This window comes from Myripristis murdjan, chromosome 1, assembly GCF_902150065.1.
Source record: "Myripristis murdjan chromosome 1, fMyrMur1.1, whole genome shotgun sequence".
NCBI classification, from domain to species: domain Eukaryota; kingdom Metazoa; phylum Chordata; class Actinopteri; order Holocentriformes; family Holocentridae; genus Myripristis; species Myripristis murdjan.
In genome coordinates, this window is record NC_043980.1 from 3,535,747 (window position 1) to 3,553,062 (window position 17,316).

Consider the following 17,316-nt stretch of genomic DNA (forward strand, 5'->3'; position numbering starts at 1 on the left):
TGTTAACAATGAAATGAGGATGTCGGATAGGAACCTTTCACTACTGATGCTGTGTTCCCCGTGGGGAGTAATTGACTACAGGACAAGTGTGTGCATGGAAGGAAAACGTGAGAAAAAAAAGGGAGTAATGTTGTTGAAATCAAAGTGATATATTTCAGTCTCTAAACTGCAGATTAGCTCCTTAATTCAAAAATCTGCAGGATTGGAAACTTCTATTGAAATCAACCGGAAGGGACCATGAAGAAGAAACAGCAGAAGAGGTTTGTTTACTCTGTTCGCAGAGGTTCACAGAGCTGATATATGATGGGATGGTTTTACAGTGAAGCGCCTGGCTGGCAGCAGATCAGAGGAAAGTCGCTGTGTGTTGGCTCACATTACTTGACATTTTGTGTTTTCCAAAGTCCGTTTAAAAACCCGTCGGTTTGAAGTTGCCTTGCTTATCGGCAAAGTTAAACATCTGGTGGAACAACATCTGGGTTTTAAGGGTCTGAGCTTTGTATTAGCTTTTTAAGTAACTGTGGCCGATGGTTTATTAGTTTACAATATTTTAATGATTGTATATTTGTTTGTTCAGGGACTAAGGGTGGAAATTTAGGCTTTAGGGCTATAGCCTTGTACAGTGCATCTCTCCCTTTCGGGTTAATGTCCTCTGTACCTTGTCCCTGTTTTCAAAATAAATAAATGAATAAATGAATGAATGAATGAATCAATCAATCAATCAAATAAAAGAGTTCATGCGAAACGTGAAGCGCCACTGTTCACTTCGGCGCTCGTCTGATACTGAAAACAGCGTTTACTTCACTACAACTCAAAATTTAAAAGTAGTTCGCCCGTTTCTCCCAGTTTTATTCCAATAAAACACAGTGAGTCACTTCTAAATCAAAGCTGAGGTTTTATTGAGTAATAAATACCGTTTGATGTATGAAATGTGTGCCGCATTGAACAGCAGATTTGTATTGATTTCAGCAAGTTTGATTCATGTTTATGGGGCATGAATTTCTATCAATACGCAACAAAGCAGTAAAGTGCGAGGTTTGTGAATGGAGCCTGGCGTGAGCTTCTCTCCACACAGCAGCCGTGTCACGTCTCTTCCTTCCTGTGCGCTGCAGTGACGAGGCTCCGGCCGGCTACGTGGTGGGCCAGGTGGCCGGGAGTTTGTTCCAGAAGGACGCTGCAGCCTCCGGGTCGCTCTCGGCCTTGTTCAGCGTCACGCCTCCTGCTGCTCCTGTTGTGTTTCAGCCGGCACCGAAGGTAAGAGGCAGCGGGTCGCTGTGAGGAAGGTGCATGGACCTGTGACTCCCTGCAGGGACACACACACACACACACGGGACAAAAAAAAAAAGACAGGAAAAGTGTCTCATCCAGGTGTTGAACAGCTTCATAGAGTCTCTGGAAGTTTCCTGGAGGGACGGAGCTCCTTTCCTCCAAAAGATCTTAAACACAGAGAAGGAGATTATATAATTATTATTAATATATCATTAGATTTTATGGCAGGTCTGCAGGAGATAATGCAGCATTACAAAGATAAATGCACATTTGAGAGTTGAGTGTCCATGGTAAATTTCTTGTAATTTAATTTAAATATATATTTATAATAGTTTTAGATAGTTTCCTGTCTTTGCTACTTTACAGTAATGTTTTATTGATTTTTTTCCCTTATTTTTTTATTTATTTATTTTTTTTGTAACTGATTTTCTTCTTTACTAGCATCTAATTTTCAGGTCAGATGCTTGTGAAAAGCACCTGAAGGGTGGGTTAATTTTGTGGGATATTTATGGTAAATTTCTTGTAATTTCTTGTAAAATATATATTAATAATAATTTAAAATATTTTCTTGTCTTTATTTCTTTATTACTTTTTTGTTGCTACTTTACAGTAATGTTTTACTGATTTTTTACTGATGTGTTTTTTTTTTTTTTTTTTTTTTTGATAATTTTCTGGTAATTTTCTAATAACTCTTTAGTAGCCTCTAATTTTTAGGTCTAATTCTTGTGAAAAGTGCCTGAACGCAAAGGGTGAAAGACTCGTTCTGATGACCTCTTCTTCTCTTTTTTGTGCTAATTTTGATGATGATGATGATGATGATGATGATGATGCTGTGGCCTTCACACCCAGATGAACCCCTGTGGGAGATTCTGGACTCTCCATCATCATCATCATCATCATCATCATCATCATCAAAACACCAGATGAGGTCAGATGTTTTGTTTTGTGACTTGGTGGCAGGCGGCTCCTCAGAGCGCGGAGGTGAAGACGCAGAGGGAGACTCCGGAGGTCAAAGGTCACAGCGCCCAGAAGAACAAGAAGAAGCCGCCCAAACAGAAATCAGCTGCAGAGCAGAAGCTGGACAGCAGGTGACCCATCTGCCCCCTGCCTTCTTTGCGTGTTTATTAGTGTAATCATTATTATTGTTCTTTGGGATTTGATTCTGCACAAGAAGTATTACAGTATATTATATTAGGTTATTGTTATAGCTTTATTATTATTTTCTGTGTGTTTAAATTCAGAGTTTGTGTCCTGTGATAAATAAATAGATGCAGTCTTAGAGGCTTTCCTGCCCCACCAAAAGCAAAGAAATCACTTCTTTTTTGTAATTTCAATCCAAAATAATAATATCAGTGTCAGTTTTCAAAAAAGAAAACATCAGTCAAACCCCCTAGAACTTATCAAGACTCAAGTAGAATAGAATAGAATAGAATAGAAAGCCTTGATTGTCATTGTACAACGACATCAGGAGCGCTCCTGCTGATCAGTGCAAATTAATAAGACAATTAATTACAGATAACAAGCACACATCCAATGAATAGGAAACTAAAATAAACACTGTAAAACATAATGGATATTGCACTTACAGACATTGTGTGTTGCGTTTAAAAATGTTGTACACTGCATTTAAATGTTGAGGATTAAAAGTTAAAGAGGCTCAGCAGATGATATTTCTCTTGTGATGCTCCTGTAGCGCCCCCCAGAGGGCAACATGATGAACAGGAGGTGTCCAGGATGAGAATAATATCAATAATAATAATAATAATAATAATAGTAATAATAATATTGATGCTGCTCCTGCGTCTGTCCCGTGTGTCCCAGGGAAAGTTCCTTACAGAATGCAGACGAGGAGGACCAAGCGAAAACATCCCCCAAGAAGAAGAAGAAGAGGAAGGCGCCAGCCGAGGAGGAGGAGGAGGCGGCGGCGGCGGAGGAGCGGAGGCCGATGAAGAGGCCGAGGACGAAGGCTGATGCCGAGGCGGAGGCTGACAAGAGGAAGAGGACGGTGTTTGTGGGCAACCTGCCCGTCAGCTGCACCAGGAAGGTCAGAGAGACGCTTTTTTTAAAGATTATTCACATGTTTTGATGAATCAGTTAGTGTGTAAAGTTTTAAAAAAATCAAGCCACAGTCTGACAGGAAGTGATCAGAGCCCAGCACGACGTCTTTAAATGTCCTCCTCTGTCTGAGCAGCAGCCAGAAAACCCCAAAGTTTTAATGTCACAAAGATATGAACGGAGAAAAGGAAGAGCATCTGAGCATCTGAGTGAGGCTGGAATCACATCGTTAATAGATGACAAAAAAAATCATCAGTTATCACAATTAGAATCCATTTTCCATTGATCAATCCATCAATAAACTTTGATTTTCAGCGCTAATTGTTACTAGTCATCCATTGGTTTTCGCGGCTCTAACCTTAATAGTCAGCTGGGAATTCATTTGGCCCAGCGCTGGAGGTTCCTATGAACTTTTCTGATTCAAGTGTCACCTGCAGGCTCAGTGGATGAGATGAAGCTCTTTTGGTCAAAGTTGCATTTTCAGGCATTTTGAGTAATTAGCATAATGAGCTCATTAATTTACCAAAACTGGAAATGGCTATAATTTTGTGTCTGTTTAACTCAGAAAGGTGATCTAAAAGTCTAAAGCCACATTTGTGACATTAATCTGTTATCATGGTGCTGTCATGCAACGTCTCCTCATTAGCATAATTTGCATAAAATATGTAAAAAAAAAAAAAAGTCAAATGAAATAGCTATGTTTCTGCTTGTGGTCAAAGTGTTTCCTATAAAGTTCATGATTTAAACGTCATCAAAAGGCTAAGTGCGTGAGGTTTGTTGCTAAGAGTTGCATGTTGAGTAATTAGCATAATTATCTCATTATCAGGTAAAATAAAGAAGAAATAAAAAAACAAATGTCTCAGAGCTCCCAGAGTCAGCCTCTAGATGACATTTCAGTCTTAAAGCTCATTATGATGATTACTCACATCGCTCAAAATTCAACTTTCAGCAGCCAAAAATTACTGAGCCAAGGAGGGGGGCGAGATATGGGGGTATCCCAAGAAAACAAACTTAATTTCCAAGATTGAAGTGGTAAATTTATGAGAAAAAATGGCCCTAACATGCTGCCGTACTCTGTCCCACGTCCACGCGGCTGATCTGATGTGAAGCTCACAGAGTGACTCGTGTTGTTTGTTGTCTGTTTGTTGTTTGTTGTTGTCGTGTCCAGACGCTGCGGAGCCTCTTCAGGGACAAAGGAGCCATCGAGTCGATCCGCTTCCGCTCGGTGGTAAACACTCCTCACCCCGACTGCAACACGACACAGTTTCCTACAGCCGCATTTAGTCCAATCACAACTTTAAAATATTATTGATCTGAGTTGACAACTGTTTCCAGAGTTTTCAGCTTTAATAATCCGTGCACGTCATGTCAGCTGAAAGTGTCTTGATGTCTGTAGCTCAGCGCCCCCTGTTGTTTCCTCCACTGCAGGTCAGGGAGGATCCGTCCATGTCCAGAAAACTCGCCACCATCCAGTGAGTTTCTGTCCGTCTCCCTAAACCTGAGTCATCAGATTAGATCAGATCAGATCAGATCAGATTAGATCAGATCAGGGAGACCTCAGATAAGCATGAAGAGCAGAAGAGGAAGGAAAAATCTCAGTCGTTTTTCTATCATTTATGTACGACTGTGTATTCCTGCCACTGTCACAGAAAAACTATCAGAGCTGGGGAGGAGTAATAGAAAAAAATACTCTGAGATTAAAGTTCAAAATGAAAAAAAAACTTGGACTGAAGTGGTAAACATACCAGAAAAAAACAAAAAATTCTGAGATTAATGTTGTAAATTTGGGAGAAAAAAACTCACAGATGTATGAGAAAAAAAAAACAAGACAATTCTGAGTTTACTGTCACAAATTTGTGAAAAAAAACTCAAAAGATATTCTTAGAATAAGGTCGTAAATATATGAGAAGGAAACACACGTTTATGAGATTAAACGAGAAAATTCAGAGATTTTAAAATCACAAATTTGCGAGAAAACTCAGATAGTCTGTGATTAAAGTCATAAATCTATGAGACAAATAAAAAAATGGTATTTTTCTAAGTTTTCTTTCTTGTAAATTTGTGACTTTATGATCACAGAATTTGAGGGGAGTTTTTTTCATAAATTTTTGAGTTTTTTACTTGTAAATATACCACTTTAAAATAAGTTTAATCTAAGTTTTTTCTGGAAAATTTACCCCCCTCCTCCTGGCTCTGTAATTTTTTTCCCCCTTACAGTGGCCCTGATGCGCCGTCGTATTTATGACACTCTGCTGGACAGGGATTTTTTTTCTTGTCTATAAAAGTACAAACAAAAGCTTGACGTATAAAGCACTAATAAAGCAGAATGTGTCAGTAACAGTCTTAGTTATTAAAATGTTTAATGTGTCTATTTTTAAAAATGTTTCCCTTTGCAGACGTAAAGTTCACCCCAATAAGCAGAGCATCAACGCCTACGTGGTGTTCAGGGACGAGGACGGAGTGGCCAAGGCTCTACAGAGGTTGGACTCACACACACTTTAACACACACACACACACACACACACACAGCGTGCAGGCCGTGCTCAGGCTCGGCTGAACGGTCTGAGGTTTGTTGTGTCTCCTGCAGGAACGGCATGGAGATCGAGCAAAACTTCCACATCCGGGTGGACAGAGTGACCGAAAACCCCACGGTGAGTGTCCGACCGGCCGCCTCAGGTCACCTGCCAACTCAACATCTGATGACACCTTTTCACGTCTGCAGCGCCACGTTAAAGAAACCAGTCACACGTGCATGAGATTCAGGTGTTTAATGCACAGGAGCTTTTCAGTCAATCCATCAATCAAACTTTATTTAGAGAGCACTTTTCATACAATAGGAGCAGCCGAAAGTGCTTTATATAAAAACAATACAACACACACACACACACACAGACACACTCATACACACACACCCAAATTTAAAAACACTGAGGAATTAAGAACACTGAGGAAACGCTCTCCTACACTCGCCACTTTGAAGTGAGGAAACACCAGAGAGAAGATAATCAGTACTATAGAGATATAAGACGACTGTATAGATTAAAATTCAGTAAATATCTAAAAAATAAAAGTAATAAAATAAATTCAATAAAATAAAATTCAGTTAAAACCAGTCTAAAAAGGTAAAATAGATACATAAATAAATAATAAAATAAATAAAATTCAGTTAAAACCAGTCTAAAAAGGTAAAATAAATACATAAATAAATAATAAAATTAATAAAATTCAGTTAAAACCAGTCTAAAAAGGTAAAATAAATAAATAAATGAATAATAAAATAAATAAAATTCAGTTAAAAACCAGTCTGAAAAGGTAAAATAAATACATAAATAAATAATAAAATAAATAAAATTCAGTTAAAGGCCAGACTAAAAGGTTAAAAATAGTAAATAAATTTAGTAAAATAAAATTTAGTGTCCACATTCCCTGTTTTCCTCAGGTCTTTTTGTTTTTCTCTCTAAACGAGGCAGAGACAGGCCCGAGATCAGCTGAGCGACTCGGCTTCATGCTCAGAACGGGACAGGGAACAAGATTTTTCCTGCTCCTTTTTTTTTGTTCATGGAATCTGTTGAATCTCTCACACACTGAAAGGAGTGAAATAAATGAGGGTGAAATGAACTGACGTGTTTGGTTAAAAAAAAAAAAAAAACTGACAAAACTGTGTTCTCGTTTCGCAGCACGACCACAAACGCTCCGTGTTCGTCGGGAATCTGTCGTTCGGTGAGTCGTTTCCCCGCCTGCAGACTCTGGACCTGACGCTCCGAACCCACTCTGAGCAGGAGAGGCTAACCTGCTGTGTGTGTGTGTGTGTGTGTGTGTGTGTGTGTTGCAGAGATAAGGGAGCTGGTGTTCCGGCAGCACTTTGAGGAGTGCGGCGCGGTGGAGGCCGTCAGGCTGGTGCGAGATCCCAACTCGGGCCTGGGGAAAGGATTCGGTTACGTTCTGTTTGAGGTGGGAGGCAGTGTTGATTTTGACAGCAAATTCTGATTTAGTCTTAGTCTTTCAAATAACACACATATTTACTTTTAGTCGTATTTTAGTCATCTGAAATCTTTTAGTCTTAATCTAGTTTTAGTTGACTATCATAAGAGTTTTAGTCTTCGTCTAGTCTTAAGTCTTTTAGTCTTTGTGTAGTTTTAGTAGACCAAATATTAGCCAATTAAATTTTTCTACAGAATTTCCAGTCATTGGAAGTGTCCATCAGTCTGTTATGGAATGGTATTAATGTTTGAACATGCAACACAGACACAGATTTAATGGTTGTAGTTCAAAACATGTATTTTATTTTATTCTTAATGTCAAAAACATGAGCGTGGCTTTTTCACAAAAGATAATCTCACATAAAATAAGCATAAGGCCTGCTCTCCTTGAAAAATATACATGCTCCCTGAAAAAGATATGCATTCTCCCTGAATGATATGCAATGCATATGACATTCTTTCAAGATGAAGTACAATATTATTGAAATAGATAACCATAACGTGGGTAAACAACCTAACTGTGGTGAAAACGTCCTCCAAACTGAGTGAAGTTCTGCAGACTTTCTCCTCCTCCTGTGACTGTGGATCTCTGCACAGATCAACCTGCCCTCAAAACATTCACTCTGATTGGATTTCTTCCCAACTCGTCCCACAGAGAGGGGAGTTCTGACTGGATCTCTTCTCCGTTCGTCCCTCCCTAACATTTTCCTCTCGTTTTTATTCGCTGACTAAAATGTCAGTTATATTTCGTCACAGTCTTCGTCATCATATCTGACTTTTTATTTAGTTTTGATTTAGTTTTCGTCCGTGAAAAAGGTTCGTTAACGAATATTTTTCGTCATAGTCTTCGTCAACGAAATTAACACTGGTGGGAGGGGGGGGGGGAGCTGTGACCTTTGACCTCCAGATCGGCTCACTGTTTCTGCGTCGTTAGAGTTTGTGATCTGGGCCAGAGGTTCCCAAACCTCTTCCTGTCCGGGAATCCAAAAGTAGATGAACAACTGACCATAGACCATAGATGTATAGAGGATTTGTCCTGGAAATGTGTTCTTTGGTTACGGCCACACAAACACTCTCATGGCACCGCAATTTTATTTCTACAGCACATTTCATACACGGAGCAGCTCAATGTTTTTTTTTTTTTTTTTTTTTTACATAAAAACAAGAAAAGTGAAAACAAACAACTGTAAAGAAACAAACATTTAAAAGAAAATAAGAAAATCCATACAATAAAAAAAAAACAGTTTGCAGAAGAAAATAATAACAATTAAAATCATTATAGTTAATAAATAAATTAAAAAAGTGCAGAGAAATAGAAAGGCAGAAAGAAGGGGAAAAACTAGACTAAAATGAAGCATAAAATAGGAGTGCAGCAAAAAAAAAAAAAAATGAATTACTTTAAAATGATAACAAATTAAAACACTAAAATGAGCTCAGCCATAAGCACATGAGAAGAGAAATGTTTTTAGCCTGGATTTAAAAACAGTCACACTTGGGGCTGATTTCACTTCTGTTGGTAGTTTGTTCTGTTTGTGTGCAGCAGAACAGCCGAATGCTGCTTCACCATGTCGTCGATGTATTCTGGACTTAACCCATTCAGTGATTTGTGGACCAGCAGCAGAACTTTGAAATGTTCTTCAGGGTTCCACGTTCTAACAGCCTCAGACCGGAACCCTCTTCAGTGGATCAGTCACTTCCTAAAGTTAAATGAGCAGCTGAATGTGATATAAATGTATTTGCGTTTTTTAGTTTTTTGTCCTAACTCGTTGTTTGTTATGTGCTGTTACAAATGGAGCTGCTGTTGATGCAGGAAAAATGACTGACTGGCTGACAGTTTTTTTTTTTTTTTTTTTTAAATTGCATCTTTTTCTTCACGTTTTGGCCTCCGGTTCACATGAAAACAACCAAAAACGCAGCCTGGACAGCGAAAACCTAACAGTTTGATGACTGTGACGTCAGCGGTGCCGCTTTGATGCTGCAGGTCTCTTGTCTTCATCTGTGACTTTCAGGAGGAGCTTCTCCTCTTCCTCCTCCTCCTCCTCCTCCTCTGTCCGTATAAACCTCTTGCACATGCTCAGATCACCAGGATCGTTGTGTGTTTGTCTTCTTGGACATGAGAACATGGAGATTTTTGGGTGGTTTTAAGCAGCGATGCACCATGTTGGGTCTTTTGCCCGTAACCGATAAGCCGATATTTTCCAGCTCGTTTGATCAATACTGATATATGCACGTATTTTTTGCCACCTGATTGCAGAGAACATGGAGTCTCACCTGGAGTGGAATTTACATTTTATTCTGCCTGCTCTTATTGTGAAGGCCCACATTATTTACTATTTAAGCATAATTAATCGGCCTGTCATATCCACTGAAACGATCCTTTTGGGCCGATGCTGATTTTCATTTAAAGCCTTTACTAGCCGGTACCAATGGTATTACACACACACACACACACACACACACACACACACACACACACACACACACACACACACACACACACACACACACACACACATCATGCATCCTTAGTTTTTAGCAGCAGGTCTGTGCACATTATTTTAAAAAAACAGATAAAGTTGCATTTTAAAGAGATTTCGTCTCCATGTGGCCTCAGATCACTTTAGGTTATACTTTGGGATTTTGGGCAATTTGCAGACTAACTTAATAATCAGTAAGATGATAACAGGCTGCAGCTCGGTGATGATAATAAAAGTGTGCTGTGTCTGTTTTGTGCCGCAGAGCGCCGACTCGGTCCAGCTCGCCCTGAAGCTCAACGGCTCCTCGCTGGAGGGCCGATCGATCCGCGTCAAGAGGTCGGTCAAGAAAGAGAAGGTGAAGAGCCAAAGCCACCCGAGCAGAGGAAACCCAGCTAAGGGCCCGACGAGGGGCCCGACGAGGGGCCCGGGCGGCCCCGAGGGACAGGCAGGAGAGAGGAGGGACGCGGGGAAGGAGAGGAAAGGATTCCAGGAGAGGAAAGGATTCAAGGAGAGGAGAGGATTCACGGGCCGACCAGCCAAGTCGACCAGCAGCCCGTCCTCCTTCAAAGGCGTCATGGTGGATCCCAGCAAGAAAGCCAAGAAGAAAGGACTGAAGAAGAAACTGAAACCCAAGAAGACTGTTCATATATGAGATGTTTAAAGTTTAAAAAATCTGTAATGCTTCCATTTAAATAAATGTCTGTCCTGATGTGCTTCACATCTGTCTCCATGCTGCAGTCTGTCTGTCTGTTTCCTCTGTCCAGAGACGAAGCGATGCCACGTCCTCATGTTTCCAGATGTTTCCAGCTGCTCCAGCGGCGTCTCAGAGCAGAAAATGTTTCAGCAGCTGAGTTTTTAAAACGGTTTAGTTTGCAGTTTGGGACTCTATCGTCTGCCAGAGGGTCATGAGCTCGTCCTCTGTGTGGAGGATATGGGACGGGTCACTCACCGTCCTCTGGGCTTCCCTAAGAACAGCCTGATCAGAAACGGACTGCAGACTCTGATAGTTGTTCAGTCCTGTCACCTTCGTGGCAGCGTGCGCGGGCCGAGCGAGTTTGGAGTCGTGGTTTTCAGCAGGACAGGCTAAATGTAGAGCTGCAGACACGCCGAGACACCTGGGGACAAAACCTGAGCACAACCTTACAACCAAGTAGAAACCATTTTGGTTTCTATTCGTAAAATGTCACACAGAATGGGCCATTTTACGATTCTTTTCAATTTTGAAGATAATCACACCAAAATGGTTTCAATTTGTAAAGTTGTCAATTTTATGCATATTTGGTGAAATTCAGAATGGGTACTTTACTGTGGAAATTTGGAAGCGAAAACCCAAACTATGAATGTGCAGCTTAAGAGATTTGGTAAAAAGTTCATTAAAATGTTGATGTTTTGACAAATAAATGCATTTCTGATGCAATGGTGATAATATTTTAGCGTAATAATGAACAAATAATAAACAATAAATCAATAAGACACAGAAGCAAGCTACAATGGTCTAATATTGAAGAATTTCAATATTCGCGAGTGGGGAAATAGCCCCATGTTTGGGATAACAAAAAAATAAATAAATAATAAAGAACTTGCATAAAGAAGAAATGTGTTATATCCCAAGAAACAGCAAGCTTTGAACTTTAAATTAAAACAGATCAGGTTTTTTAAGACATTGCGTGTGTGTGTGTGTGTGCGTGTGTGTGTTGACGAAGGGTAAGAGTCTAATTACACTCCAATTACACACTTTATTTATTTACTTTTGTTTTTTTAGTATTTATTCATGTTTTCATAATATTCTTATTGTGTCTTCATTACTGATGTCTTTTATTGGTGTCTGTTTTTTAAAGTTGGTGTGAATGTAAGCAGCTGATGACCACCACCTGAATTTCCTTCAGGATTAATAAAAAATATTTGATCAATCAATCAGTCAGTCAAGATTCAAATCGTCTGTGAATCATGAGAAATATTTATTGACTGTTTAAAAAAACTGGCATGGAGGACAGGAAGCTCTGGAATGAGATTTCAAAGCCATTTCTAGAAGTTCAGAAGCCTGCTGTTCACTTTGATATTTTCTGGATGGATGAGAAGGATCCAGAGAACTTCCATACCTGTCCACTTGATGGCGCTCATGCTCCATAAACAGAATGTGAAAGTGAAAGCAGAGCCTGGTGCTGCTTTGAACGGGCCGTGCTGCTCCCTCTGTGCTGAAAGTTGAGATTGAGCAACAGGAGAAGCAGCGGCGTCTTCTCTCTCTGGGTTTCCTCTCCACATGAAGCTGGAAAGTCTCTTGGATTTGATGTGGATGTGATTCAGCAGGTAAAGACCCGACCAGGGATCAGTACAGATGTTTGTGTCTCACAGCTGGAAGACTGCAGAGCAGACTGGGAGCACAAGATGTGGAAAGGCTTTCAAAATGGGATTTCCATGATTTCAGATCTAAATCTTCATTATGTCATAATATTTAACGTTGACTGAGGACAAAATCAGCTTTGTCTAAAATGTTTTACCTGTGTGTTTTACTAGTGGCCAAAGTCAGTGTCAGGTAGATTGTAATCAGTAACAGCTCAAAGTTCATTTTTTTCAGTTGTTGATCCAACAGGAGAGAGTGTGCCAGAGGATTCAAAGTCCTCTGTAGATGAAGCTGCTCAGTGGGTTTGATGTAAAGGGCGGCTGCTCTGAGTTTAACGTCCACTCTGTATATGTGACATGGTGCTGACAGGAAGACAGCACACATCCTGTCACGGAAAGCTTGTTGTCATCAATCAGCCGCTGTGTTTGTGTCAAGGTGTTCGGCTATGAAATCGGCTCGGAAGAGGAAGAGGAGGCTCCCTGCCTCTGAAAGCACTCTGTCTGGGGAACATGACAGCCAGACCAAAGCTAAGAGGTGAGATGAGGATCTCTGACTGTCCATGACTGTTCTCCATCTCAGAGCTCAGCAGGCAAATCAGCACAGCAGCATTATTCACAGGAAAAGCTCTGTGTGTGTTCACATTCCATTATCTCTTACACATAATGTTGCTTCTGAAAATAAGTATTTCACTGATTCTTGGGAATTTGGATAAAACAGGTTTTAATCTTGAAAAAAAAAGTGCGTTAAATTACAAAATCTGAAGGTATATTATTATAGGCCAAGGTCTTGGCTGTTCAGCAGTGTACCGGTGCAACCTCCTCATTTTGCATTTTTTTCATAAAATAGTTTTTTCCAGTTATTAGGCTACTTTGTTTTTGTCATCACTGTCACTGTAATGTTTTTTTTTATTATTTGAAAACATATTTTTGTATTAAAAGAGACTATTACTTTAATAATTCAACAGCACCAAAGAAACATATTGTAAGCATATTTATTTAAAACAAATATAACTGCCTCTGACGGTGGTGACAGTGGCCTCATTAAAACATACATTTCCAAAATTTATACCACTCAAGTCAATGGCTTCTTGCTTAACAACTTTATTTAACTATTTGGTACAAAAAATAACAATCCTGAACACTGTTATAAGCATTTTTCAGACATTTTTCAGCATAGAAATGAAGTTGTCCAGTTTTAGGTGTTTTTGCAGAGCATTCCAGTCAGTGGCAGCAGCTGATTGAAAAGATGCATGACCAAGGGAGGATCTGGATTTAGGAGTAGTTAACTGTATGTGCAGAGAGGACCGGGTGTTGTATGTGACGGGGAGTCGGTGCAGCAGACGAGACAGATAGGGGGGTGTGCGGTGAAGGAGGGTCTTGTAGATGAGGGTGAGCCAGTGAATATGGCGGCGGGTGTGAAGAGAGGGCCAGCTTACCAGTGAGTAAAGGGTGCAGTGGTGGGTGGTGAAGGGGGCATTAGTGGCAAAGCGGATGGCAGAGTGATAGAGTGTGTCAAGTTTTGCGAGAGTGCCCTTGCATGCAACAGTCCTTGCAACAGTGTTGTTCATAGAGACACAGATCCCTTCACTGTGTTCATGATGTTTCTATCAGGATCCAGCACGAGAGACCAGACTCCCCTGGACCCAGCTGTGTGTCCCTCAAGAGCGACGGGTCTATGGATCGACTTGATGAGTTCAAAGACACACAGCCCTCTGCTGATGATGGGTAATTATTTAAAGATGCAGAATCGGTTCGGCCCCTCAGACTCTGTTGACTGAGTTTTCTCTTTCAAAACATCACACCCAATAATCAGAGCAGCTTTTAACATGGAGTTAATTTTGTGTGTGTGTGTGTGTGTGTGTGTGTGTGTGTGTGTGTGTGTGTGTGTGTGTGTGTCCTCCTCAGAGTCCAGCAGCAGAGCTCAGAGGTTCCCAGTGGTCAGTCTGCCCAGGAGCATCAAACACACCTGGCCTCCATATTTCTGGTGTGTAAATGCAGCGATATGACACCAGAGCGAGTGCTGTTCTACTGAACATCAGCTCTCATGGAACGCCTCTTGTCCAATCAGATTGCTCCACTGGCACTAACTGTTGTATAATGAACAACAAGGTCCAAACTGAGCAGCAGCTCAGCTCATAATCGTCTCCATGCTGCACTTTGGACTTTCAGGCTCTTCAACCTGGATCTGATTTTGTGTTTTGGGTCCAAATTTGAAAATGGAACTTGAATTCTTTGATTTTTCTGTTGCAGCTGCTGGAGGAGAACATCAACACCTTTGTGAAGAAGGAGCTGAAAAACCTGCAGAGGTCTCTGAGTCCAGATTACCCAGAATGCTCAGAGAGGCAGAGGGAGGATGACGAGGTGCTGTACGGTGAGGAGGAAGAGCAGAGGAGGAGCAGCAGGGAGGCTTTTCTGCAGATCACACTGTACCTCCTGAGGAGAATGAAGCAGGAGGAGCTGGCTGAGCATCTGTGGAGCAGTAAGAGGCTTTTAACTCCTTTAACAGGATGGAGAAGAGGAATGATGGGAAAACTGAATGTTTGCATTTGTAACCTCTGCTGTAAATACAGACATTTCTAAAACAAGAGCTCAGCAATCCCTGATTGGAAGGGAAATGAGCACAATCCTCATGGAGAACCTGGTTAAAGTGTTGATTTGTTCATATTTGTGTAAAATGCTGAACACAAAGTTGACATGGAAAATGTTGCCTTTCACATTTGGCTGCAGACAGTCAGGACTGGTTTTTCCACCAGCAGCTATGAGCTAAATGGATGCCATGCAGCCACAACTCAGATACATTTACCAGCAAATATTCACATTTCTCTCATTAATGTGACATTTACTTACTGATGTTTTTGTTGTTTGTTCATTTAGAAACTGCCGCTGCAGCGTGCCAACGTGAACTCAGATCTAAGCTGAAGAAGAAGTGTGAGTGTGTGTTTGAGGGGATTGCTAAAGCAGGAAACCCAACACTTCTGAATCAGATCTACACAGAGCTGTACATCACAGAGGGAGGGAGTGGAGAGCTCAATGAGGAACATGAGGTCAGATGGATTGAAACAGCAGCCAGGAAACCAGACACACCAGAAACACCAATCACATGTGAGGACATCTTTAAACCTTTACCTGGAAGAGATGGACCAATCAGAGCAGTGATGACAAAGGGAGTGGCTGGCATTGGGAAAACAGTCTTAACACAGAAGTTCACTCTGGACTGGGCTGAACACAAAGCCAACCAGCATGTCCACTTCACATTTCCATTCACTTTCAGAGAGCTGAATCTGCTGAGAGGGAAAAAGTTCAGCTTGGTGGAACTTGTTCATCACTTCTTCACTGAGACCAAAGAAGCAGGAATCAGCAGGTTTGAGCAGTTCCAGGTTGTGTTGATCTTTGACGGTCTGGATGAGTGTCGACTTCCTCTGGACTTCAACAACAACCAGATCCTGACTGATGTTACAGAGTCCACCTCAGTGGACGTTCTGCTGACAAACCTCATCAAGGGGAACCTGCTTCCCTCTGCTCGCCTCTGGATAACCACACGACCCGCAGCGGCCAATCAGATCCCTCCTGAGTGTGTTGACATGGTGACAGAGGTGAGAGGCTTCACTGACCCACAGAAGGAGGAATACTTCAGGAAGAGATTCAGGGATGAGGAGCAGGCCAGCAGAATCATCTCCCACATCAAGACGTCACGAAGCCTCCACATCATGTGCCACATCCCAGTCTTCTGCTGGATCACTGCTACAGTTCTGGAGGACGTGTTGAAAACCAGTGAGGGAGGAGACCTGCCCAAGACCCTGACTGAGATGTACATCCACTTCCTGGTGGTTCAGTCCAAAGTGCAGAACGTCAAGTATCATGGGAGAGCTGAGACAGATCCACTCTGGACTCCAGAGACCAGGGAGGTGATCCTGTCTCTGGGAAAACTGGCTTTTGAGCAGCTGGAGAAAGGCAACCTGATCTTCTATGAAGCAGACCTGGCAGAGTGTGGCATTGATATCAGAGCAGCCTCAGTGTACTCAGGAGTGTTCACACAGATCTTTAAAGAGGAGCGTGGGCTGTACCAGGACAAGGTTTTCTGCTTCGTCCATCTGAGCGTTCAGGAGTTTCTGGCTGCTCTTTATGTCTTTGTGACCTTCATCAACTCTGGAGTCAATCTGCTGTCAGAAGAACCAGAAGAACAATCAGCCTCCTGGTGGTCTGCATGGTTCAACAAGAAATATGAACTAAAACTCCTCCAGAGTGCTGTGGACAAGGCCTTACAGAGTCCAAATGGACACCTGGACTTGTTCCTGCGCTTCCTCCTGGGTCTCTCACTGCCGACCAATCAGATTCTCCTACGAGGCCTGATGACACAGACAGGAAGTGGCTCACAGACCAATCAGGAAACAGTTGAGTTCATCAAAAAGAAGATCAGGGAGAATCCGTCTCCAGAGAGAAGCATCAACCTGTTCCACTGTCTGATTGAGTTGAATGACCATTCTCTAGTGGAGGAGATCCAACAGTACCTGAGATCAGGACGTCTCTCCACAGAGGAACTGTCCCCTGCTCAGTGGTCAGCTCTGGTCTTCATCTTACTGTCATCAGAAGAAGATCTGGAGGTGTTTGACCTGAAGAAATACTCTGCTTCAGAGGAGGCTGTTCTGAGGCTGCTGCCAGTGGTCAAAGCCTCCAGGAAATCTGTGTAGGTTCATAGAAAACTGGACATATTAAATACATGATGCTTTCTACTGAAGAGAGAGAAATGACAGATATTGTTTTCATCTTTGATTCCTCCTCAGGCTGAGTGGCTGTAATCTCTCAGAGAGAAGCTGTGCAGCTCTGGCCTCAGTTCTCAGCTCCCAGTCCTCTAGTCTGAGAGAGCTGGACCTGAGTAACAACCAGCTGCAGGATTCAGGAGTGAAGCGTCTCTCTGCTGGACTGGAGAGTCCACACTGCAGACTGGAGGCTCTCAGGTCAGTGTTGTTGAATGTTTAAAGGGTGACCTTGTGAGTTTAACATCAGGATTTAAAGGCCCCATGGCCTGAAAATGCATTTTTCATTGTTTTTGCATGATAGTGAAGGTCTTGGGGCTACATAAATACTGTCCCATGCATTAAACCTGTGATGAATGGAGAAGTGCACACAGCCTGTTTTTTGAAACTCTCCCTGTAAAACGAACGGATTGCACTTCTGTTAATTGATGATGTCATGAGGAC

General features: G+C 41.6%; 1 protein-coding gene across 1 annotated transcript; it reads left to right on the top strand.

The window, feature by feature from the left end:
- The first annotated feature begins 62 nt into the window (after nt 1-62).
- Nucleotides 63-10,509, top strand: rbm34 (RNA binding motif protein 34). Its single transcript, XM_030050528.1, has 11 exons — nt 63-260; nt 1,110-1,251; nt 2,227-2,354; nt 3,088-3,310; nt 4,490-4,549; nt 4,750-4,793; nt 5,718-5,801; nt 5,909-5,972; nt 6,999-7,041; nt 7,154-7,272; nt 10,041-10,509. The coding sequence occupies exons 1-11, from the start codon at nt 238-240 to the stop codon at nt 10,428-10,430; spliced, it is 1,320 nt and encodes a 439-aa protein (XP_029906388.1). The 5' UTR covers nt 63-237; the 3' UTR covers nt 10,431-10,509.
- The last annotated feature ends 6,807 nt before the right edge of the window (nt 10,510-17,316 follow it).

Bases quoted from the DNA above. Each gene is read 5' to 3' on its own strand.
- rbm34 (XM_030050528.1), top strand. From the start codon at position 238: ATGAAGAAGAAACAGCAGAAGAG. The intron at 1,252-2,226 runs GTAAGAGGCAGC...ACTTGGTGGCAG, and splicing joins TGTTTCAGCCGGCACCGAAG to GCGGCTCCTCAGAGCGCGGA. The intron at 7,273-10,040 runs GTGGGAGGCAGT...TTTGTGCCGCAG, and splicing joins TCGGTTACGTTCTGTTTGAG to AGCGCCGACTCGGTCCAGCT.